At 39.6% G+C, this 25,863-nt stretch overlaps 2 protein-coding genes across 2 annotated transcripts in view; one reads left to right on the top strand and one right to left on the bottom strand.

The window, feature by feature from the left end:
- Nucleotides 1–568: 568 nt before the first annotated feature.
- Nucleotides 569–16,444, bottom strand: hspbp1 (HSPA (heat shock 70kDa) binding protein, cytoplasmic cochaperone 1). The gene is made up of 8 exons (XM_062037274.1): nucleotides 16,195–16,444; nucleotides 15,975–16,105; nucleotides 11,616–11,817; nucleotides 11,302–11,526; nucleotides 7,112–7,267; nucleotides 6,892–6,988; nucleotides 3,854–3,965; nucleotides 569–1,071 (listed from the first exon to the last, which is right to left on the bottom strand). The coding sequence occupies exons 2-8, from the start codon at nucleotides 16,092–16,094 to the stop codon at nucleotides 991–993; spliced, it is 993 nt and encodes a 330-aa protein (XP_061893258.1). The 5' UTR covers nucleotides 16,095–16,105; nucleotides 16,195–16,444; the 3' UTR covers nucleotides 569–990.
- Nucleotides 16,445–17,198: 754 nt separating this feature from the next.
- The window catches only part of tufm (Tu translation elongation factor, mitochondrial), a 17,544-nt gene continuing 8,879 nt past the window's right edge, over nucleotides 17,199–25,863 (top strand). Inside the window, exons 1-8 of the mRNA XM_062037327.1 lie at nucleotides 17,199–17,335; nucleotides 19,204–19,250; nucleotides 19,334–19,472; nucleotides 19,693–19,859; nucleotides 21,265–21,534; nucleotides 21,614–21,746; nucleotides 23,367–23,471; nucleotides 23,612–23,763. Coding sequence (XP_061893311.1) covers nucleotides 17,299–17,335; nucleotides 19,204–19,250; nucleotides 19,334–19,472; nucleotides 19,693–19,859; nucleotides 21,265–21,534; nucleotides 21,614–21,746; nucleotides 23,367–23,471; nucleotides 23,612–23,763 — 1,050 coding nt within the window. The 5' untranslated portion in view covers nucleotides 17,199–17,298. The remainder of the gene's footprint in view (nucleotides 17,336–19,203; nucleotides 19,251–19,333; nucleotides 19,473–19,692; nucleotides 19,860–21,264; nucleotides 21,535–21,613; nucleotides 21,747–23,366; nucleotides 23,472–23,611; nucleotides 23,764–25,863) is intronic.

Below are 25,863 nucleotides of genomic sequence, written 5' to 3'. Positions count from 1 at the left end.
GGGCTTTAAGGATTCTTTTTTGTAATTTTCATCTTACGCTTGATTTTACAGTGGTTAATGTACAGAGTAGGGTTGTACAGTATACCGGTACTAGTATAAAAACGCGGTACTAATGAATCAAAAACGGTACTATACTCAGTTTATAGATAGAAGTTTGAAAAGTACCAGTTCCCCATTTTGTTTTTAACGGGCTTGACGGCGCGCCGACACATTGCTGGTTTTACAAGCAGAGGAGCATGTTCGGCAGCGCGCACACACAGACAGAGTACTTACAAGCAGACACGGTGTGTAGACAGAAAAAGGAGAGCGGATGCATTTTGGCTTAAAAAGTAAAGATAAAGGTGAAGTTATAACACTGAAACACCCTCAGGAAGAGGTGCTTTAAGACATGGCTGGCTAGCTAGCAGCTAACATCCATCCGCAGTTGGCAGTGTACTAGCTACTTCTAAATCACTAATCCTCGCCACCGTGGCGACAAAGTATGTTTCTTACACGTACCATTATCACTGGAGGACGAGGAATAGCTAAACATGCATCAAGATAGACTACTGGTTAACTCAATGACAGCTTGAAATGTGTGTATATTTTAATATTTCCTGTTTTTGGGAAAAACCTTGACTGATCAGTTATTTTGGAATAGTTGTGTTCTGTCAGTGACTTATTGTAAAATGCAGACAGTATTTGTGTGAGATGTCCTAAGAACTGATCATATGAGTAAAAGGACTACTGTTTGTTTTCTTAATAAACAAAAGAACATTTACCACATCCATATGTGTGAGCCTTGTTTTTACGCACGACTGAAATTCTAGCATTTTATAAAAGATATTGATTGAAGTCCTCATTTACAGAAGAGATAGTGTCCTTAATTACATGCAGAAATGAGCTTTGACTTGTGAAACCAACAAAAGCTTCCGTGATAAAATCCTGATCGTGAATGTCCGTGTTAAATATTAACGCACCAAAATCAAAGTATTAAAAACACGTCACAGGTCAGCGGTCCATTCCATGATCGTCTGACTGGTGTCCACGGAAACAAGCCGTCCTCAGGCGCTCACAGAATTCCAGTTCTTCCTGTAAGGAATATTGATAAGTAACAGGAATAACAAATCAGGTTGGCGATTATTATTGCAAAACTTCCTTAAAATTGCAAACTTTTGGACAAAGGCACCCTCCACATAAGAATTTAAACCCCGACCCGGCACTAAAGAATATATATTCAGGGTTTCTGCAGATATCAGCAAAAGTAATTTAATGGAACTTAAAACTAATTCAATACCCATGTCCTACAGCAGATTGTTATCATATATGGTCCAAAGTTCAAAATGGTCCGTATAGACTAAATTGTAAGCATGGACAATTATAATCTTGAAAAGTTTACATTAACTTTGGCCAAATTAAGCACTAATGTAATCATTATATAAAATAATACAAGTAACCTTTTCAAGCGCAATAAACATGTCAATACTGGAGTATTTTTTACCATTGTAATTGGAAGGTCAATAACTTCATTATACTAAATAGGTAAAAACAAAAACTACCAAAAATCGCACTTCCATAAATATTTAACATCTAGAAGTGCAGTTATTTTCCCCAATTGGCAAAACTTGGTCGGTTGGATTGTTTTGTTGTGTTTTTTGGTGCCAATGCCATCACGCCATACTTGCCCGTTCATCCGTGCTGATGGGCCCGTGTTGCGCATTTAGTTTCAACATGAAATATTCCCACACATAGCTTTGTAATCATCTTTTTTCCTCCTAACTTGTGTTACTTTTTAAACAAAATACCAGAGGCAGCCAAAGTAATAGTCATCAGAAAAATAGAAGAGATCGACAAATATCAATCATTTCAAACGAGACAGAACCCATGACACACAAACAGCACATATTGAAAATAAGTACAAATTCAATACAACTGGGAACCTGAAACATTTTACAGCATAGCTCATAAAAGTCGGGAATTGGCTAATGAAAGAGATCCAGATACAAACTTTTTCTCCCATATCAACAATAATTGTTTATATTACACAGATGAACAATACAACACCGACATTAAAGCCGACAACAAACGGTCAATTGTTCATATCAACTGCAGAAGCTCGTATAAAAATTACAAGGCCTGCTCAGTGGCTTTGTGGTTAGAGTGTCCGTCCTGAGACTGGAAGGTTGCGAGTTCAAACCCTGGCCGAGCCATACCAAAGACTATAAAATGGGACCAATTACCTCCCTGCTTGGCACTCAGCATCAAGGGTTGGAACTGGGGGTTAAATCACCAAATGATTCCTGAGCACGGCCACCGCTGCTGCTCACTGCTCCCCTCACCTCCCAGGGGGTGAACATGGGGATGGGTCAAACGCAGAGGATAATTTCAACACACCTAGTGTGTGTGTGACTATCGTTGGGACTTTAACTTTAACAATAAAAAACATTTTTGGGACCATTAAAAAAAAAAACCTTTGAAGTGGTCGCTGTCTAAGAGACATGACTGGATGCAAAAACAGCCAAATTTCATACTGGAAGAATATGAACTAAATTACATCCACAGAAACAACAAAAATGGAGGCAGAGTTTCAATTTACGTGATAGAGTGGTAAATAACACGCCATTTGCTATTGATAATATTTAAGGATGCATAACCATTGAAATATGTCATGAAAAAAGCAGAAATGTATTAATCAGCTGTATATATAGAACACCCAAGTCAAGTATTGAAAGGTTTGAGGACGGGATCAAGGCAACCTTCACTGAAATCAGTCAAGAAATAATTGTCATATGTGGGGACTTCAACATTGAACTCTTGAACCCTAATGAGCAAAAGACCACTTGATGACTTCAAATATGCAATGTATAGCATGAGTTTAGAGCCAAACATCACAAGGCCAAGCAGAACCACATCAGTGATCATTTACCAGTTTTCACAATTTAACTACAGGAAGAAGAACATGGACGACCAAAAGACGTTTTAAAGACTGCGCACAGAAAACTATTAATGTTTTTAGGAATGATCTGAGAGACAATGTTGGGACAATATGTACAGTGTTTTAAAAAAATTATATTTTCCTCATACTTTACGACCTAACATTGTCAATGGAAACAATTTAGTAAGAAGCAAAATAAGAACAATCAAATATGGATGACAAGACTTAAAAATGCTTGCAATATTTTTAAGAAAAATACATTAAAAAGAACATTAATAAAACAAATATCTATTGAGGCAGAAAATTTGTACAAAAAGTATAAGAACAAACTAATTAGCATACTACAAACATATAGAAGATAATTGTACAGACAATTATTAGACTACAAAAACAACATGAGAGCAAGATGGGGCATATTAATTAGTATTATTAAAAATGGTGCTAAGAAAGATAACCCTGAATACTTTTTAGACAGAAATATAAAACAAAAATTAAAAGATGAACAAAATAGTTGAATGCTATAATGGGTACTTCGTAAATATTGGAACTAATCTAGAGCAAAGAATACCAGATCCCGGATCAGTTGAGGACTTATATGATCCATCCATTTTCTACCGTGTGTCCCTTTCGGGGTCGCGAAGGGTGCTGGAGCCTAATACAACATGACATAAATCCCAACTCCATGTTCCTCACTGATGAGGAAATAATCTAAATTGTAATGAAATGTGAAACCAAAACCTCAATTGACTGTCACGGAATAGATATGAAAACACTAAAAAAAGTTATTGAAGGAATTTCAGAACCTTTAACGTATATCAGTGACCCATCATTTCCAACATGTTCATTCCCAGACATATGGATAGTTAAGAGGATTAGCTATAAAGTAGCATCATTTGCTACGGAGGTTAAGTTACATTTACTTGTTATTATGTGACATACCTGACTTTCATCTTTGCCTTGGAGCTCCCTGGCTCGCAGTTGCAGTAAGTCTTCAAGATTGAGAGATGGATCCCTGCAGTCTTTTAACCCTTTCTCACAGTCTTCCACGAGGCTTGGGGACACAGACAAAGAAGGGTTACTTCTAGGGGTGTGGGAAAAAAATCGATTCGAATTCGAATCGCGATTCTCACGTTGTGCGATTCAGAATCGATTCTCATATTTAAAAAAATCGATTTTTTTTTTTTTTTTTAATTAATCAATCCAACAAAACAATACACAGCAATACCATAACAATGCAATCCAATTCCAAAACCAAACCCGACCCAGCAACACTCAGAACTGCAATAAACAGAGCAATTGAGAGGAGACACAAACATGACACGGAACAATCTAAAAGTAGTGAAACAAAAATGAATATTATCAACAACAGTATCAATATTAGTTACAATTTCAATATAGCAGTGATTAAAAATCCCTCATTGACATTATCATTAGACATTTAGTTTATGAGATGCGATGCAAGTGTAAGCCACTGTGACACTATTGTTCATTTTTTGTATTTTTGTATTTATTAATGTTTGTAATGATAATATCAATGAGGGATTTTTAATCACTGCTATGTTGAAATTGTTACTAATATTGATACTGTTGTTGATAATATTCATTTTTGTCTCACTACTTTTAGATTGTTCCGTGTCATGTTTGTGTGCTCTCAATTGCTCTGTTTATTGCTATTCTGAATGTTGCTGGGTCGGGTTTTGTTTTGAAATTGTATTGCATTATTATGGTATTGTTGTGTATTGTTTTCATTAAAAAAAATTTTTTTTTAAAAAAACATTAAATTTTTTTATTTTTTTTAAATCGTTTTTGAATCGAGAATCGTGTTGAATTGAAAAAAAATAAATCGATTCTAAATCGAATCGTGACCCCAAGAATCGATTTTGAATCGAATCGTGGGACACCCAAAGATTCCCAGCCCTAGTTACTTCTATTTATAATGTCTTGTATTGTATCGTTGTGTCAATCTGCTTAGGGACTGCGGATGGAAATTAGCATCCTTGCTAAAATGTTGCATATTTACACATCTTGTGTTCATTAATGTGCATTGTCCCTTTAAATAAATAAACTCAAACTTAGCCATATTCTATTCATCTTAGGGCCCCTTTTTAGTCCACCCAGATCCTTTTATTCTGAGGCTTTCTAAAATGATGAGGTGACTATAACATATTACTACAAAAAAAAATGTGTATGTGCAAAGAACAGTGCAGGACGCCTTGGACATGCTTGTTCTTCTTCTTCAACAGTTTAACTAAAAAAGGAACGTTTGTACAAATTACAGTATCACTAGGAGTAATAGTTAGCACACTAACAGAGGGGAAGTACCAATTTAGCCTTAGAAAAACTCAGTGGATGGGGCTGTCATGTGTCTCAAAAGGGATAATTTAGTTGGCTTTGGCTAGTGATAGTACACACTTTTAATGTCTTGTAATGTTAAAAATATCTTGAGCAAGTGAATGGCTTACCACCGTCAAAGTGTGAATGTGGAGTGAATGACTGATGGCTTCTCAGTTCTCTGTGGAGCGCTTTGTGTGTCTAGAAAAGCACCACATAAATATAATCCATTTATTGAAAACCCATCTTTATGGCAGATTTATGCTTTCGGAGTGGTGTGGTAAATTGTTTTTGGTGACACCTAGTGGTCACAATAATTTATTACATTAAGGTAAATTGAATGATATGGACACGTTTGTCACTGGATACTTTCTAATACGCTTCTGCCTTGGAGACTTTGTATGGGCAAGTAACATGGAAATATAATTATTCTATGTTTACATTGAGAAATGTGATGTTTTACACTGCAATGACGGACACTTAATACGTATGTCTAGATTGTGTGCTACTGTGTGCTGAGCTGTTGTGTAGCAATTTCATTCCTTAGCGATCTCACGTTCGCCAGGATCAGAGCTGGTAGTGGTGGTCTAAACGGCCGCTTCCTGAACCGGGTCCGCACACCGGCACGGTGGTATGCGTGTTGCTAGTATCTCCACCGGTATCGTTGAGATTAGAGATGTCCGATAATATCGGTCTGCCGATATTATCGGCCGATAAATGCGTTAAAATGTAATATCGGAAATTATCGGTATCAGTTTTTTTATTATCAGTATCGATTTTTTTTTTTATTTATTTATTAAATCCACATAAAAAACACAAGATACACTTACAATTAGTGCACCAACCCACCCCATTTACACAAAAGGGTTGTTTCTTTCTGTTATTAATATTCTGCTTCCTACATTATATATCAATATATATCCATACAGTCTGCAAGGGATACAGTCCGTAAGCACACATGATTGTGCGTGCTGCTGGTCCACTAATAGTACTAACCTTTAACACTTAATTTTACACATTTTCATTAATTACTAGTTTCTATGTAACTGTTTTTATATTGTTTTACTTTTTTATTCAAGAAAATGTTTTTAATTTATTTATCTTATTTTATTTGATTCATTTTTTAAAAAAAGTACCTTATCTTCACCATACCTGGTTGTCCAAATTAGGCATAATAATGTGTTAATTCCACGACTGTATATATCGGTTGATATCGGTATCGGTTGATATCGGTATCGGTAATTAAAGAGTTGGACAATATCGGCATATCGGATATCGGCAAAAAGCCATTATCGGACATCCCTAGTTGAGATCGTTGTTGGATCTATTGTTCGCGAGATGCCTCTGAATAAAAGCAACTCTAGATGGGTGTTTGTCAAGCAAAACGTCTTTTTGAGGCATACTACAGACAAGAGAGACAGACAGTAGCAGAACATGTACTGAGACAAGCCTCACGGCCGCCATTTTGGTGTATGATAGCCTATAATGTTCAGTCTTTGTAAATGACTTGACTAAAATTTTTAGAAAAGAGCAGTCTTGTGTGCTTATTGGAGGCCATTTAAATGTTAGCTGGGTGTTGCGCAAGTAAAAACGTTGCAGGACTGCTCGTATCACTGATTTTAAATAAATCGGCACACGTTTCTTACCAACAAAGGGCGCCAAGCACGTGCTCATGAAAAGGCGAGTGTGGAGCACGCAGCACCGAGACCAGCTGCTGGACCATCCCCATGGAGATCACCGTGTCTACAGGAAGGAGGAACATGTTGAGAGTTTTATAACAAAGTCCAAACACGATACCTATCTCTCTTATACACATAGGGTGAAGTGATTTATTGATCATCGCTACATTCATGACTCTGTTTGTACCTTTATGCTCAGGATGTGACGTGAGAAGGTTAAGGAGAAGGAAAGCCGACTTGGTCTGCAGCTTGTGGTTGGCAGACTGCATGCCTCTCATCAGCACTGAGAAGCCATCGTGGGACAGAAACGCCTCCAACCCCGCCTCCTGCTCTCGCACCAGACCTGCATTCACAACATCACCTGCTTTAAATGGGTCATAATGAGCATTGTGGGGCTATGACAGGCTGTCCAAAGTGTGGACCTGGGGACATTTGTGGCCCAAAGCTGGCTTTTAATTGGCCCGCGGACACATTCTTGGGAAAAAATATGCAAGTCCTGAAATTTGAACATCGCGTAAAAAAAAAAAAAATACAAAAAAAATGGAACTGGCCCAAAATCCATACTGTACTTGATCTAGTCTGATAGTTTACATGCATACTGTCACGAACACGTGAACAAAATTCTCCAAACTTGTCTCATTTATTTGTGCTACAACAATTATTTTGTCTGTTATGGTTTTTATGTTAATTATTTATAGTTTGTATGTTAATAACGACTTGTCCAGGGTGTACCCCGCCTTGCGGCCGAATGCAGCTGAGATAGGCTCCAGGACCCCCCCCCCCCCCCCCCCCCCGCGACCTTGAGAGGGACAAGCGGTAGAAAATGGATGGATGGATGGATGGATGTTAATAATGTGTTATTAGTCATAACTGGCCCCCCAACCTTGTCAAATTCTCCCCAAACTTGCCACATTTGTTAATGCTGCCACATTGTTTTGTCTAACTATTATAGTTTTTATGTTATTAACTATTATAGTTGTTTTTATTATTAACATGTTATAGTTTTTATGTTACCTTATTATTCATAATCAGTCCCCCAACCTTTGTCAAATTCTCCCCAAACGTGTCCCGTTTGTTAATGCTGCCACATTGTTTTGTCTATTATAGTTATGTTATTAACTATTATAGTTGTTTTTATTATTAACATGTTATGGTTTTTATGTTACCTTATTAGTCATAATCAGCCCCCCAACCTTTGTCAAATTCTCCCCAAACTTGCCACATTTGTTAATGCTGCCACATTGTTTTGTCTAACTATTATAGTTGTTATGTCATTAACTATTATTGTTGTTTTTATTATTAACATGTTATAGTTTTTATGTTAACTTATTATTAATAACCAGCCACCCAACCTTATCAAATTCTCCCCAAACTTGCCACAATTGTTAATGCTGCCACATTGTTTTGTCTAACTATTATAGTTGTTATGTCATTAACTATTATTGTTGTTTTTATTATTAACATGTAGGGCTGCAACTAACGATTCATTTGATAATCGATTAATCTGTTGATTATTACTTCGATTAATCGATTAATAATCGGATACAAGAGACAAACTACATTTCTATCCTATCCAGTATTTTATTGGAAAAAAACAGCATACTGGCACCATACTTATTTTGATTATTGTTTCTCAGCTGTTTGTAAATGTTGCAGTTTATAAATAAAGGTTTAGTTGAAAAAAAATTAAAAATTAAAAAATAGCATAGATCCAACGAATCAATGACTAAATTAATCGGCAACTATTTTAATAATCGATTTTAATCGATTAGTTTTTGCAGCCCTATTAACATGTTATAGTTTTTATGTTAACTTATTATTAATAACCAGCCCCCCCAACCTTATCAAATTCTCCCCAAACTTTGCCCATTTGTTTGTGCTGCAAGATTGTTTTGTCTAACTATTATAGTTTTTATGTTATTAACTATTGCAGTTGTTTTTATTAACATGTTATAGTTTTTATGTTAACTTATTATTCATAACAAGCCCCCAACCTTGTCAAATTCTCCCCAAACTTTGCCCATTTGTTTGTGCTGCAAGATTGTTTTGTCTAACTATTATAGTTATTATGTTAACTATTATTGTAGTTTGTCATTAACTATTATTATAGTTTGTTGTTAACCATTATTATAATTTTATTGCTATTAACGTTTTATAGTTTTTATGTTAACATTTTATTATTCGTAACCAGCCCCCGAACCACTTAAAAATCTCCCCAAATTTCTCCCATTTCCTTGTGCGAAAAATGTTTTTGTCCAGCTATTACAGTTTTTATGTAAAAAACTATTATAGTTTTTATATCTATAGGTTTTGTGTTGTTAACGTGTTATTATTCATAAAATCTCCCCAAACTTTTCCCATTTGTTTGTGCGGGAAATGCTTTTATCCAACTACTATAGTTTTATTAAGAGGTGGGAATCTTTGGGCAACTCACGATTCGATTACCATTCAGGAGCCGCGATTCGACTAAAAATCGATTATTGATGCATCTTTAATTTATATATATTGATGCAGTTTTACATTTATTTTTGTATAATTAAATAAGCGTTTATCAATTGTAACTTGAAAAAAAACAGTGCATTTGTAATAAGAAAAAAAAAAATAATTTCCACATTTATTAATTATTCATGGAAATGTGTGCAAAACAGGAAGTGCACTAAAATAAAGGAGCTGGTCGGATCTCTCGGTGAGGTGGTTCACTGCAGTCAGACACATTTTAGAACTGTCTGCATTATTTTATGTACACTAAATAAATGGATTATCGATTATTGACGTTAACTAAATCGATTCTATAATTGTCCCTGTCCGAATTGCAATGCATCTAAAAATAGATTATTTCCCCCACCTCTAGTTTTTATGTTATCGTCACGGACCCACTATCTGCGGAAGCAGACTCAATAACTCCACGGTGACGTTTTGTCACCAAGTTAATAACATAATAATAACATATTATAGTTTTTATGTTATTAATGTGTTAGTATTTATAACCCGCCCCCGCCAAGTCAAAATGTCCCCGAAATTGTCCCATTATTTTGAGCTACATTCGTGCTTTAATTTTTTTGTACACCCATTATAGTTTTTATGTTATTAACATTTTATAGGTATGTTATTTAACGTGCACTTATTATTCAGAACCAGCCCCCACCTTATCAAAATCTCCCCAAACGTGTCCCGTTTGTTTGTGCTGCAAAATGTTTTTGTCTAATTATTATTGTTTTTTACAGGATGCTATCAACCATTATAATTATTAAGGTATTAACGTGTTATTATTCATAACCAGCCCCATAACATAAAAACTAGAGATGTCCGATAATATCGGACTGCCGATACTATTGGCCGATAAATGCTTTAAAATGTAATATTGGAAATTATCGGTATCGGTTTAAAAAAGTAAAATGTATGACTTTTTAAAACGCCTCTGTACGGCGTGGTACACGGACGTAGGGAGAAGTACAGAGCAGTTGCGTCTCCCAGTCATACTTGCCAACCCTCCCCATTTTCCCGGGAGACTCCCGAATTTCAGTGCCCCTCCCGAAAATCTCCCGGGGCAACCATCCTCCCGAATTTCTCCCGGTTTCCACCCAGACAACAATATTGGGGGCGTGCCTTAAAGGCCTTTGCGTGCCGGCCCAATCACATAATATCTACGGCTTTTCACACTCACAAGGGAATGCACGGCATAGTTGGTCAACAGCCATACAGGTCACACTGAGGGTAGCCGTATAAACAACTTTAACACTGTTACAAATATGCGCCACACTGTGAACCCACACCAAACAAGAATGACAAACACATTTCGGGAGAACATCCGCTCCGTAACACAACATAAACACAACAGAACAAATACCCAGAACCCCTTGCAGCACTAACTCTTCCGGGACCCTACAATATACACCCCCGCTATCCCCCCATGTCCCAAATTCCAAGCTGCTGTTTTGAGGCATGTTAAAAAAAATAATGCACTTTGTGACTTCAATAATAAATATGGCAGTGCCATGTTGGCATTTTTTTCCATAACTTGAGTTGATTTATTTTGGAAAACCTTGTTACATTGTTTAATGCATCCAGTGGGGCATCACTACAAAATTAGGCATCATACTGTGTTAATTCCACCACTGTATATATCGGTTGATATCGGAATCGATAATTAGGAGTTGGACAATATCGGAATATCGGCAAAAAAGCCATTATCGGACATCTGTAATAAAAACTACAATTAAGAACATAAAAACTATAATACTTAGACACATTTTTGTAGCAAATGTTTGGGACAAGTTTGGGGAGATTTAAGAAGCTGATAATATGATAAGGGCCCAAGTCCACACAGGTGTAGAAAATGCATCACAATGGAACAGGTTTTGGACAGCCCATACTCACATGAGACCGCATGAAGGCCTTTCACTCGGACTGTGGGGTGGGGGTCCGAGTCTGTCAGCTGGAGAAGTTTGGGTAAAGCGCTGATCTTCAGCAGGTGGGCCTGCACTTGCGGCATGTTCTGAGCACAGGAAGCAATGAGCTGAGCGGCGCGCCACCTCAGTCCACTTTGGGCGTGACCCAAATACTTGGAGACGCACACGTCCAGCCCTCCCAGAACCATCAGATCTGCGTGGGCACACATCATCAGGATTAGGTCTGCTGCATTCCTTCCACACAAGTCCTACCGACAAGAATGATCTCACAGCAACACTGACCTCTGGCGTTGTCGAGGTTCTCACACAGTTCTGACAGCACCTCAAAGGCGGATTCCCGCTCATCCTCTTCGTCCTCATTCCTGTCCTCCTCTCCTTTCACTTCCTCCTGGTTCAGGACAGCCAAGCACTGCTTCATCTGCTCCACTTCGTCCATCTGGCCTTTGCAGACGTCGGCAAGAGCCTCCCTGAGCCAAGAACTCCTCTGAACCACAAAGAGACAGTGACACCCTGAATATAAAGACGGTATTTCCCCCCTAAAATGACTCTGAAAAGATGGGTGGTCACGTTATGATGGGGGGTTAGAGGTCTAACATGCATTACGTACAATTTTTTGTGATTTCTACATGCTCTTTGCTGTCATTTTAACTAGGGATCGACCAATTTGGCATTTTGATACAGAACAGATATACATCATCAAATTCAATATACTGTTATTTCCTACGCTTATAAAACGGTGCAGCTAATTTATGGATTTTTCTTGGCTGGTGGCCATTATGCAAATAGTTTTAAGTTCTAAGTCAGCTGCTAGGCGCCCGCCTGCAGCTCGTGCAGAACTCTGCTGCTCGTGTGCTAACACAGACCCGCAGACGTGAGCACATCACCCCTATATTAGCGTCCCTCCACTGGCTCCCTGTGCGTTACAGAATCAATTTTAAACTCCTTTTATTTGTTTTTAAATGTCTAAACAACCTCGCGCCAACATATCTCTCCGACCTCCTTCAGCCTTACTGCCCCACCCGATCCCTAAGATCAGCCGATCAGCTGCTACTGACGGTTCCCTACACAAGGCTGAAGCTTAGAGGTGACAGAGCTTTCGCCGCTGCTGCTCCCAAGCTCTGGAACGACCTACCTCTGAGTGTTAGACAAGCCTCCTCTCTTCCTGTTTTTAAATCTCTCTTAAAAACATACTTTTATTCCATGGCTTTTAACACTGAGTGATATCCATCCTGCAATGGCGCCCCATAATACACCTGCTGTCAACCTGTTTTTATGTTTTTATTTATTTATTTTTTATCGTGTTCTGTTTGTGTAGTGTTGTGTTTGCTCGGTTGTCGTATTATTTTTAACCTGCCCATTGTACAGCACTTTGGCTACCCCTGTGGTAAATTTTAAATGTGCTTTATAAATAAAGTAATAAAATAACATGCAAAGACACTGAAATGCTGTGTTATGGTTTGTGCTATGGCGCCATCTTTTGGACAAGATCGATCACTGCAGATGCAGCTGGGCGAATTCCTACAAGTTTTTCCTGCTGTTTAAAGCTTTAAACCGGAAGTAGAAGTACCATTCCGTCTCCTAGCCGTCCAAATGATTCTTCATTCGCCACTCCGAGCAACGTTTGTAAGTTTTACAATACAACTAAAACAATTCTTACTTACGAAACCGTCCCATGTGTGATGTCAGTAGGAGTGTTTTTATCCATATTTGTATGTGCTATCGTAATGTAATCAAGCTAGCGCCGTTAACATTAGCTAATATAAAAACAGGTTTACAAATGTCTGTTTTAGCATTATTAACTTACAATGGCATTCGTTTTGTATTGTTTCAGTTTCACAAATTCTTCAGTAAATTCACCAAAACGTCACCGTGGAGTTATTGAGTCTGTTTCGCTGATTGGAGAACTGGCTTTCACAGCTAGTGGGTCCGTGATGATGACATCTGTTTTGTTTGATCGGCCGTTTTACTGCCGTGTTACAGACACCGTTTGGAAACAATTAAGGTATGTAAATAAATATTTACAAAATATTTCTGAGTAAATAACTCCTTTCACAACGTATATATTTGCGGCTTATAGTAGACTCTAGTGTGGCTAAAATATATATTATTTTATTTAGTGGGTGTGGCTTATGTACCGTGCGCTGTATATTTCGGAAAATACATTATTCACCTACGTAGTCGTCCGCATTAGAGGTGCCAAGCGGACAACCCGTCTCGATTACTGTATAAGTAAACATTGATTGGTTGATTGATAGCTCCATCCTATCTTTATTAACTAGATCCACTATGGACTGGACTCTCACTATTATGTTAGATCCACTATGGACTGGACTCTCACTATTATGTTAGATCCACTATGGACTGGACTCTCACTATTATGTTGGATCCACTATGGACTGGACTCTCACTATTATGTTAGATCCACTATGGACTGGACTCTCACTATTATGTTAGTTCCACTATGGACTGGACTCTCACTATTATGTTAGATCCACTATGGACTGGACTCTCACTATTATGTTAGTTCCACTATGGACTGGACTCTCACTATTATGTTAGATCCACTATGGACTGGACTCTCTCACTATTAACTAGATCCACTATGGACTGGACTCTCACACAATTAACTAGATCCACCATGGACTGGACTCTCACACTATTAACTAGGTCCGCTATGGGCTGGACTCTCACACTATTAACTAGATCCACTACGGACTGGACTCTCCCACTATTAACTAGATCCGCTACGGACTGGACTCTCACACTATTAACTCGATCCACTATGGACTGGACTCTCACACTATTAACTAGATCCACTATGGACTGGACTCTCACACTATTAACTAGATCCGCTATGGACTGGACTCTCCCACTATTAACTAGATCCACTATGTACTGGACTCACTATTATGTTAGATCCACTATGGACTGGACTCTCACACTATTAACTTGATCCACTATGGACTGGACTCTCACACTATTAACTAGATCCACTACGGACTGGACTCTCACACAATTAACTAGATCCACTATGGACTGGACTCTCACACTATTAACTAGATCCACTATGGACTGGACGCTCACACTATTAACTAGGTCCACCATGGACTGGACTCTCACACTATTAACTAGATCCGCTATGGACTGGACTCTCACACTATTAACTAGGTCCACTATGGACTGGAGTCTCACACTATTAACTAGATCAACTATAGACTGGACTCTCACACTATTAACTAGGTCCACTATGAACTGGACTCTCACACAATTAACTAGATCCACTACGGACTGGACTCTCACACTATTAACTAGGTCCACTATGGACTGGACTCTCACACCATTAACTAGATCCACTATGGACTGGACTATCACACTATTAACTAGGTCCACTATGGACTAGACTCTCACAATATTATGTTAGATCCACTATGGACTGGACTCTCACACTATTATGTTAGATCCACTATGGACTGGACTCTCACTATTATGTTAGATCCACTATGGACTGGACCCTCACACTATTATGTTAGATCCACTATGGACTGGACTCTCACACTATTATGTTAAATCCACTATGGACTGGACTCTCACACTATTAACTCGATCCACTATGGACTGGACTCTCACACTATTAACTCGATCCATTATGGACTGGACTCTCACACTATTAACTTGATCCACTATGGACTGGACTCTCACACTATTAACTAGATCCACTATGGACTGGACTCTCCCACTATTAACTAGATCCGCTACGGACTGGACTCTCACACTATTAACTCGATCCACTACGGACTGGACTCTCACACTATTAACTAGATCCACTATGGACTGGACTCTCACACTATTAACTCGATCCACTATGGACTGGACACTCACACTATTAACTCGATCCACTATGGACTGGACTCTCACACTATTAACTAGATCCACTACGGACTGGACTCTCCCACTATTAACTAGATCCGCTACGAACTGGACTCTCACACTATTAACTACATCCACTATGGACTGGACTCTCACATTATTAACTCGATCCACTATGGACTGGACTCTCACACTATTAACTAGATCCACTATGGACTGGACTCTCACACTATTAACTCGATCCACTATGGACTGGACGCTCACACTATTAACTCGATCCACTATGGACTGGACTCTCACACTATTATCTCGATCCACTATGGACTGGACTCTCACACTATTAACTCGATCCACTATGGACTGGACTCTCACACAATTAACTAGATCCACCATGGACTGGACTCTCACACTATTAACTAGATCCACTATGGACTGGACTCTCACATTATTAACTCGATCCACTATGGACTGGACTCTCACATTATTAACTAGATCCACTATGGACTGGACTCTCACACTATTAACTAGGTCCACTACGGACTGGACTCTCACACTATTAACTAGATCCGCTATGGACTGGACTCTCACACTATTAACTAGATCCACTATGGACTGGACTCTCACGCTATTAACCAAGGTTTCTCATTGTCATCCCATTGGGTTGAGTTTTTCCTTGCCCTGATGTGGGATCTGAGCCGAGGATGTTGTTGTGACTTGTGCAGCCCTTTGAGACACTCGTGATTTAGGGCTATATAGAATCCACATTGAACATACCTCTTGTGACATGGCTTCAACGGCAACAGGTTCCTCTGCAACAGAGCCAGCGTCAATGGCCAACTGTAGAACCCCCTGAAGATTCTGAGGATATCTCCTGTTCTGCCTTCCTTCTGCCATCTTGATTTTGACTACAATAAACAGCAGACGAATGAAAAGCCAGCTAACATCTTGCCAGCTACAGTCTTCACAACACTTTATATCATGGAATCCAACTTACCTTTAAAATGTTATAAACACGACACTTGCCCGTGGAATGGTTCTAGTAGTCCGGAGGGCTGCCTCCTCTAATAAGTTCAAGCACAAGAAGTTGCCAGAACCTTCTAGCTAACACCAGCGCACGAGTGCCATGTTTTACCGTAAGGGCAACACGAAAGTCGCAAAGGCATTTTGAGGTAAACCCTGACTGGATGCTGTCGTTCCGGTCTGAGGGTTTGGTTCTGTAAATACATCTACGTGAATAAATTATTGACAGTGATAAAAAACAACAAAGTGAGTGATATAAGTATAGTATTAAATAAGCGAAGTGCTAAACTCTCTATTAGCGTAGTTAAGGTAAATACATGACGCATAGGTTAGGGGAGTTCAAAGAGCGCTAGTGGAAATGAGAGCATTAACGTTTGGCAATACATATATACAATGTAGTATATAATAAATATATGATGTGTGGTAATTTTAGTGTTTAATTGGGATGAAAGGGGATGTGTTGTAAATTGTCTATAGTAGAGAGGAAATTGGATTAGATATTGTATTGTTTCACTTTGTTACGCCTGCACTTGATATTACTCTCTTGGTGCCTCGTTCGTCTTTGGGTTATTTGACTGTCCTAGATGGCGTCAAATGAAGCTGCCATGTGTTACCGTAAGGGCAACACGAAAGTCGCGAAGACATTTTGAGGTCAATCCTGACTGCACGCTGTCTTTCTGGTCGGAAGATGGTTCTGTAAATACATCTACATGAATAAATTATTGACAGTGATAAAACACAACAAAGTGAGTGATATAAGTATAGTATTAAATAAGCGAAGTGCTAAACTCTCTATTAGAGTAGTTAAGGTAAATACATGACGCATAGGTTAGGGGAGTTCAAAGAGCACTAGTGGAAATTAGAGCATTAACGTTTGGCAATACATATCTACAATTAAGTATATAATAGATATATTATGTGTAGTAATTGTAGTGTTTAATTTGGATAAAAGGTTGTAAATTGTCTATAGCAGAGATGAAATTGGATTCGATATTGTATTGTTTCACTTTGTTACGCCCGCACTTGCTATTACTCTCTTGGTGCCTCGTTCGTCTTTGGGTTATTTGACTGGTCCAAGATGGCGGCGCTGCTGGGACTGCGTGCTTGTGTCTCTGGTAAATTGTCAAATGTTTCAGTCTCCTCGCTCATATCGTGCTGCCTTTTTGCTCTACATTATTGTGTTCATTCAAAGCCAGTCTGACTCGTTGCGCACATCTTTATTGGGGTTCGTAGAAACCTGTGAAACGGGGGCGTGATGCACAGCAAGGTCACGTTACCGGCGAATGTTAGCTAACACCTCAAACTAGCAGTGATGGAAAAGTGCTCAAATGTGATTTATTGTTCATCATATCGTATTTAAATCTTCATTCGGGAGATTGGTACAAAACACGCTGGTGCAAGAATTGATAGTATTGGAGCAGGCGTGTGCGTTTCAATATAAACTTCATAGCTAGGCTCAGACAACTCACAGTGTTTGATGATGTAAACGTGCTTCACTAATGTAAACACTTACTACCTATTATTGCAGGGGTGGGCAATTCATTTTTACCGGGGGCCGCATGAGCAACCCGAGTACTGCTGGAGGGCCACACCGACAAATTATTTTTGATATACTGTAAGATAAATAATAATAATTTAATGTAACCTAACTTAACTTTATATAAAAGCAGATTGCTTTTGATGGTTTTATTTTTAACACTGTCTTACACAACACTTCCTAATGTATAATACAATGCAAAAATGTCAATTTCTGTCACTTTATATCCTGCATCCTCTTTAAAAGTCCAACATTTTTTCCCCATCAAATTTGGACAACCATCTGTTGTCACACCTGCCAGCTTGTCCCATTTCAGTCCTAACATGTCCAAACACGCATTTACCTATGTGAACAAGTCCTTACCTGTGGTTGTCTCTTTAATTGACTGCATGGCTGCCAGCTCCTCCGTGATTTGAAAGTCTGCAGTTATCCCACGTAAGAAGATGAGCAGCTGGGCGGTGTCACGTACATCGCAGCTCTCATCCAAAGCCAGCGAAAAACAGTCAAAGTCAGCCGTTCAGCTCCAAGTTTCCAGCGATGGTCTCAACTCGCCTCGTTACAGTGCGTCGGGAGAGTGACACGTTCTCAAATGTGCCCCTCTTCTCCGGGCATATCAGCGCAACAGAGTCCAATAAGCACTCCTTAATAAACTCTCCGTCAGAAAACGCCTTACTTTTTCTGGCGATTTTGTGAGAAATGACGAAACTTGTCCTGACGGCTGCATCTCCGGGGGTGTGAAATTTGGCAAAAAGTCTGTATTTTTCCTCGTGCTTCGTCGTGTAGTGGCGATTCAAATGATATTCTTTAAACACAGCAACCTGTGTACCACAAATTAAGCACACGGCTTTACCTTTAATTTCTGTAAAGAAATACTTGGCAGTCCATGTCTTGTCGAAAACACGCCATTCGTCATCAACTTTTCTTTTTTTAGCCTCTCGGAGGGTAACCGGGCATCACTTGTCACTGTGCACCTTCACTCACAGGTTACACACGGACATACGCCCATAAATAACACTTTTCAAAATAAAAGCAGCACAGTTGTATTGCACGCACGACATAGATGTTTTTTTAAATTTATTTTGTAATTTTTGATTGCCGCTGTTCACATTCACTCACAATCGCGCACGAGCATACGTCCACACGGAAGTAATACAAATAACGCTTTTCAAAACAAAAGCAGCACCGCTGTATTGCACACTCCACATAGATACTTTTTTAAATGTATTTTGTAATTTATGATTGGCCTCACACGGGCCGGACAGGGACGCACAAAGGGTCGGATGTGGCCCGCGGGCCGCAGAATGCCCAGGTTCGTATTATTGTTTACTGTAAACTAGCCATTGACTGGCATCGCTTTTTGCAATAAACTAACTGATGACGTCCCGATTATTTGAAGGCCGCTGATTCAGCAGTTATCTGAATTCAGACTTTTCTTGTCGTCTTCAGCCCTCCAGGTGTCCTCACCCAGCCTCCTGCAGAGCTCCTTTAAACTGGTGAGTGTGCACAGCGGAGAACCTTTACCATGCCTAACGAATCTGTGCTTGGAACTGCAAATGTTGTTGTTTTCGTGTCGCAGTGTGCCGTGCCTGTGAGTCAGCGGACCTTCGCTGCAGAGGCCAAGAAGACCTACAGCAGGGACAAGCCGCACGTCAACGTTGGCACCATTGGTCACGTGGACCACGGCAAGACCACCCTAACTGCAGCCATCACAAAAGGTAAGGGTGTGTCATTCTTGCGCTGCCCCTGACTGACGGAGATAACATTTTGCCATTTTCACCCATCAGGTTTGTCCCCAGCAGCACTCAAACGCAACGCAAAATGTTGAAAGAGCCATATTAGAACCAAAAATACAAAAAACTAATCTGCACAATGTCTCCGCAACGTACCTGCTGAATTCCCCGACGTTTTACCTGTGCGCTTGTGTTGAATCCCCAGTGCTTGCGGACGCAGGTGGCGCTAACTTTAAAAAATATGAGGAGATTGACAACGCCCCCGAGGAGAAGGCCAGAGGAATTACCATCAACGCTTCTCATGTGGAGTATGCCACAGCCAACAGACATTACGCTCATACAGACTGTCCCGGACACGCCGATTATGTCAAGGTAAGAGAATATATATATATATATATATGTATATGTATATATATATATATATGTCTTAATTAGATTATCCAAAAAAATAGTGCATGATACCGTGGTAGAGCGTAATATGTATGTGTGGGGAAAAATCACAAGACTATTTCATCTCTACAGGCCTGTTTCATGAGGGGTTTCCTCAATCCTCAGGAGATTTTTAAAAGTCTCCTCACACATACACACACATATATATATATATATATATATATATATATATATAAAACCCCAAACCAGTGAAGTTGTCATGTTGTGTAAATGGTAAATAGAAAGAGAATACAATGATTTGCAAATCCTTTTCAACTTATATTCAATTGAATAGACTGCAAAGACAAGATATTTCATGTTCACACTGAGAAACTTCATTTTTAGCAAATATTAGCTCATCTGGGATTTGATGCCTGCAGCATGTTTCAAAAAAGCTGGCACGAGTGGCAAAAAAGACTGAGAAGGTTGAGGAACAGGCTAATGGGGAACAGGTGGGTGCCATGATTGGGTATAAAAGCAGCTTCCATGAAATGCTCAGTCATTCACAAACAAGGACGGGGCGAGGGTCACCACTTTGTCAACAAATGCGTGAGAAAATTGTCCAACAGCTTAAAAACAACATTTGTCAACCAGCTATTGAAAGGAATTTGGGGATTTCTCCATCTACGCTCCGTAATATCATCAAAAGGTTCAGAGAATCTGGAGAAATCACTGCATGTAAGCGGCAAGGCTGAAAGCCAACATTGAATGCCCGTGACCTTGGATCCCTCAGGCGGTACTGCATCAAAAAGCGACATCAGTGTGTAAAGGATATCACCACATGGCCTCAGGAACACTTCAGAAAACCACTGTCAGTAACTACAGTTGGTCGCTACGTCTGTAAGTGCAAGTTAAAACTGTACAATGCAAAGCCAAAGCCATTTATCAACAACACCCAGAAACGTGGATGAGTGTTCTGTGGTCTGACGTGTCCTCTTTTCAATTGTTTTTGGAAACTGTGGACGTCATGTACTCCGGAACAAAGAGGGGAAAAACCATGCGGACTGTTATAGGCGCAAAGTGTAAAAGGCAGCATGTGTGATGGTATGGGGGTGTATTAGTGCCCAAGGCATGGGTAACTTACACATCTGTGAAGGCACCATTAATGCTGAAAGGTACATACAGCTTTTGGAGCAACATATGTTGCCATCCAAGCAACGTTATCATGGACGCCCCTGCTTATTTCTGCAAGACAATGCCAAGCCACGTGTTACAACAACGTGGCTGTACATATGTATTTATGTGTGTATATATATGTTATATGTGTATATCTATGGCTTTTGTCAAGGTAAGGCAGAGAAGTCACTCATAAGCTTCTGCTGTGTCCTAATTCCATTTCTCTCCACAGAACATGATCACAGGCACGGCTCAGATGGACGGTTGCATCCTGGTGGTGGCGGCCACCGACGGCCAGATGCCGCAGACGCGCGAACACCTCCTGCTGGCCAAGCAGATCGGCGTGGAGCACGTGGTGGTGTTCATCAACAAAGCCGACGCGGTGGATGACAAGGAGATGGTGGAGCTGGTGGAGATCGAGATCCGCGAGCTTCTCACCGAGTTCGGCTACGACGGCGAGAACACGCCCGTCGTGGTCGGCTCCGCCCTCTGCGCCCTGGAGGTGAGTGGTGTGCGGCGGTGGCGGTGTTAGGCCGCACGCTTTGGAGTCGCGACTAATTATTTGTGCCACTTCACGTCAGAACCGCGAGCCGGAGCTTGGCCTGAAAGCAGTGATGAAACTGCTGGAGATTGTGGATTCCTACGTTCCATTACCCAAAAGAGAACTGGAAAAGCCCTTCCTTCTGCCCATCGAGAGCGTTTATTCCATCCCTGGTAATCATCATCTCTAGTACTAGATGTATATTCTTTACTGTATAGTCCTGTATTCATTAGATCAGAGGTGGGCAATTCATTTTTACCGGGGGCCGCATGAGCAACCCGAGCACTGCTGCAGGGCCACACCCACAATATTTCAATTAAATTTTGCTCAAATTATTTTTGATATAACGTAAGATAAATAATAATAATAATAATTTAATTTAACCTAACTTAACTTTATACAAAAGCAGATTGCTTTTGATGGTTTTATTTTTAACACTGTCTTACACAACACTTCCTGATGTATAATACAATGCAAAAATGTCAATTTCTGTCACTTTATCCTGCATCCTCTTTAAAACTCCAACATTTGTCCCCGTCATATTTGGACAACCATCTGTTGTCACACCTGCCAGCTTGTCCCATTTCAGTCCTAACATGTCCAAACACGCATTTACCTCTGTGATCAAGTCATTACCTGTGGTTGTCTCTTTAATTGACTGCGTGGCTGCCAGCTACTCCGTGATTTGAAAGTCTGCAGTTATCCCACGTAAGAAGATGAGCAGCTGGGCGGTGTCACGTACATCACAGCTCTCACCCAAAGCCAGCGAAAAACAGTCAAAGTCGGCCGTTCTGTTCTTCAGCTGAAGCTCAAAGTTTCCAGCAATGGTTTCGACCCGCCTCGTTACAGTGCGTCAGGAGAGTGACACGTTCTCAAATGCGCCCCTCTTTCCAGATACAATATTAGAGCCTTGAGTATATGACGATACCAACAGTGATCCAATCCGATATCAGCACAAATCATATAAAGTGTAACCATGATTTACAAACATAATTGGTTCTTGAACAGGGTTCATAATACAAATTTGTATAGTGAAGCAAATTTCTCTAGGGGTGCACAAAAAAATCGATTCACGTCCAAATCGTGATTCTTATTCATCGTGATTCTCAATCGATTCAAAATTTTAAAAAAATCCATTAAAACATTTTTTTGTAAAAAGTTGTATTTTTTTAATTAATAAAAAACATAAAGAGTGGTAATTGCGTTTTTGGTGACACCTAGTGTTCACAATAATTCATTAAATTAAGCTCTATCCATCCATTTCCTACCGCTTATCCCTTTCGGGGTCGCGGGGAGTGCTGGAGCCTATCTCAGCTACAATCAGGTGGAAGGCGGGGCTCATGACGTAATAAGTTGAATGATGCGGACACGTTTGTTACTGGATACTTTCCAATTTGCTTCTGCCTTGGAGACTTTGTATGTGTAAGTAATATGCAACTATAATTATTTAATACTTGTTTGTATTGACAAATAAGCCGTTTTAGACTGCAATATTGTTCAATTGTTATTACCTATGTCTAGCTTGTGTGCTATTGTGTGCTTAGCTGTTGTGCAGCTGCTAGCTCCTAGTAGCCTAACCTTTTGTAAATGACTTGGAGGACAATATGGGAGCACTTTATCTGAGATTTTAAATGCAAGCTGATATCTGACACTTGTTGTTTTGCTGATTTTGGACCAATGTCGATACCGGGTCAGGACGCCCCCAATATATATGAATATATTTGACTCAACTGGACATTGTGACCGTGTTATTTGTGCTAAGTGGACTGTTTTTCGCTGGTGTGTGTGTTCAGGCAGGGGGACGGTGGTGGCCGGCACCTTGGAGAGGGGGCTCATCAAGAAAGGGGAAGACTGTGAGTTTGTGGGCCTCAATCGCAGCGTCAAATCTGTGGTTACAGGTGCGTCAAAGACACTCAGCAGTACTCTCCAATATTGTAAATACACACAAAATAAATACACTCGGCAGATACCTGCATTCAATGACAGCCATGACAATATCAAGTATGAACTAAAGAGCGATGATGTGTCCGTGCCGCAGGTATTGAGATGTTCCATAAGTCTCTGGATCGGGCCGAGGCCGGCGACAACACGGGCATTCTGGTCCGAGGCCTGAAGAGGGAGGACGTGAGGAGAGGGATGGTGATGTGTAAGCCCGGTTCCATCAGGCCTCATCAGAAAGTCCAGGCTCAGGTTTGTGCCTCACAGCGATAGCAAACTATGTCACACATGCATCCCGTGGATTTGTAACTGTAAAGTGTTTTTTTTTTACTAGGTCACGTTTTCTTCTGAGTATAGAACGGACACTCTGTTCTAAAATAGCATAGCTTGTAGGATCAATGAGCACGACTGAATGTTGTATTTTCCGAACTGTGGCGCGCACCGATACCTAAGCCTCACCCACTAAATTTTAGGAGGAACAAATATTTTCCATATGTTAGCCTAGGACTGGGCGATATGGCCTTTTATTAATATGTGGATATGTTTAGTCCATGTCACGATACACCATATATATGTGGATATGTTTAGGCCATGTCACGATACACCATATATATGTGGATATGTTTAGTCCATGTCACGATACACCATATATATGTGGATATGTTTAGTCCATGTCACGATACACCATATATATGTGGATATGTTTAGTCCATGTCACGATACACCATATATATGTGGATATGTTTAGTCCATGTCTCGATACACCATATATATGTGGATATGTTTAGTCCATGTCACGATACACCATATATATGTGGATATGTTTAGTCCATGTCACGATACACCATATATATGTGGATATGTTTAGTCCACGTCACGATACACCGTATATATGTGGATATGTTTAGTCCATGTCACGATACACCATATATATGTGGATATGTTTAGTCCATGTCACGATACACCATATATATGTGGATATGTTTAGTCCATGTCACGATACAACATATATATGTGGATATGTTTAGTCCATGTCACGATACAACATATATATGTGGATATGTTTAGTCCATGTCACGATACACCATATATATGTGGATATGTTTAGTCCACGTCACGATACACCGTATATATGTGGATATGTTTACTCCATGTCACGATACACCATATATATGTGGATATGTTTAGTCCATGTCACGATACACCATATATATGTGGATATGTTTAGTCCTTGTCACGATACACCATATATATGTGGATATGTTTAGTCCTTGTCACGATACACCATATATATGTGGATATGTTTAGTCCTTGTCACGATACACCATATATATGTGGATATGTTTAGTCCATGTCACGATACACCATATATATGTGGATATGTTTAGTCCTTGTCACGATACACCATATATATGTGGATATGTTTAGTCCATGTCACGATACACCATGTATATGTGGATATGTTTAGTCCTTGTCACGATACACCATATATATGTGGATATGTTTAGTCCTTGTCACGATACACCATATATATGTGGATATGTTTAGTCCTTGTCACGATACACCATATATATGTGGATATGTTTAGTCCTTGTCACGATACACCATATATATGTGGATATGTTTAGTCCTTGTCACGATACACCATATATATGTGGATATGTTTAGTCCTTGTCACGATACACCATATATATGTGGATATGTTTAGTCCATGTCACGATACACCATATATATGTGGATATGTTTAGTCCATGTCACCATACACCATATATATGTGGATATGTTTAGTCCATGTCACGATACACCATATATATCTGGATATGTTTAGGCCATGTCACGATACACCATATATATGTGGATATGTTTAGTCCATGTCACGATACACCATATATATGTGGATATGTTTAGTCCATGTCACGATACACCATATATATGTGGATATGTTTAGTCCTTGTCACGATACACCATATATATGTGGATATGTTTAGTCCATGTCACGATACACCATGTATATGTGGATATGTTTAGTCCTTGTCACGATACACCATATATATGTGGATATGTTTAGTCCATGTCACGATACACCATATATATGTGGATATGTTTAGTCCATGTCACGATACACCATATATATGTGGATATGTTTAGTCCATGTCACCATACACCATATATATGTGGATATGTTTAGGCCATGTCACGATACACCATATATATGTGGATATTTTGCCTTAGCCTTGAATGAACACTTGATGCATATAATCACAGCAGTATGATGATTCTATGTGTCTACATTAAAACATTCTTCTTCATACTGCATTAATATATGCTACTTTTAAACTTTCATGCAGAGAG

The sequence above is a fragment of the Entelurus aequoreus genome, linkage group LG25, assembly GCF_033978785.1.
Source record: "Entelurus aequoreus isolate RoL-2023_Sb linkage group LG25, RoL_Eaeq_v1.1, whole genome shotgun sequence".
Taxonomy (NCBI): domain Eukaryota; kingdom Metazoa; phylum Chordata; class Actinopteri; order Syngnathiformes; family Syngnathidae; genus Entelurus; species Entelurus aequoreus.
The sequence above is the reverse complement of the archived record's forward strand: the minus strand, read 5'-3'. Positions and strand labels throughout refer to the sequence as shown.

What these genes read in the sequence shown, in the direction of transcription:
- hspbp1 (XM_062037274.1), bottom strand. Translation starts at nt 16,094, where the DNA reads ATGGCAGAAGGAAGGCAGAACAGGAGATATCCTCAGAATCTTCAGGGG. An exon ending in TTGAAGCCATGTCACAAGAG is followed by an intron (nt 11,818 to 15,974) that starts GTATGTTCAATG and finishes TTTGTGGTTCAG; the next exon opens with AGGAGTTCTTGGCTCAGGGA. An exon ending in AAGGCAAAGATGAAAGTCAG is followed by an intron (nt 1,072 to 3,853) that starts GTATGTCACATA and finishes TATTCCTTACAG; the next exon opens with GAAGAACTGGAATTCTGTGA.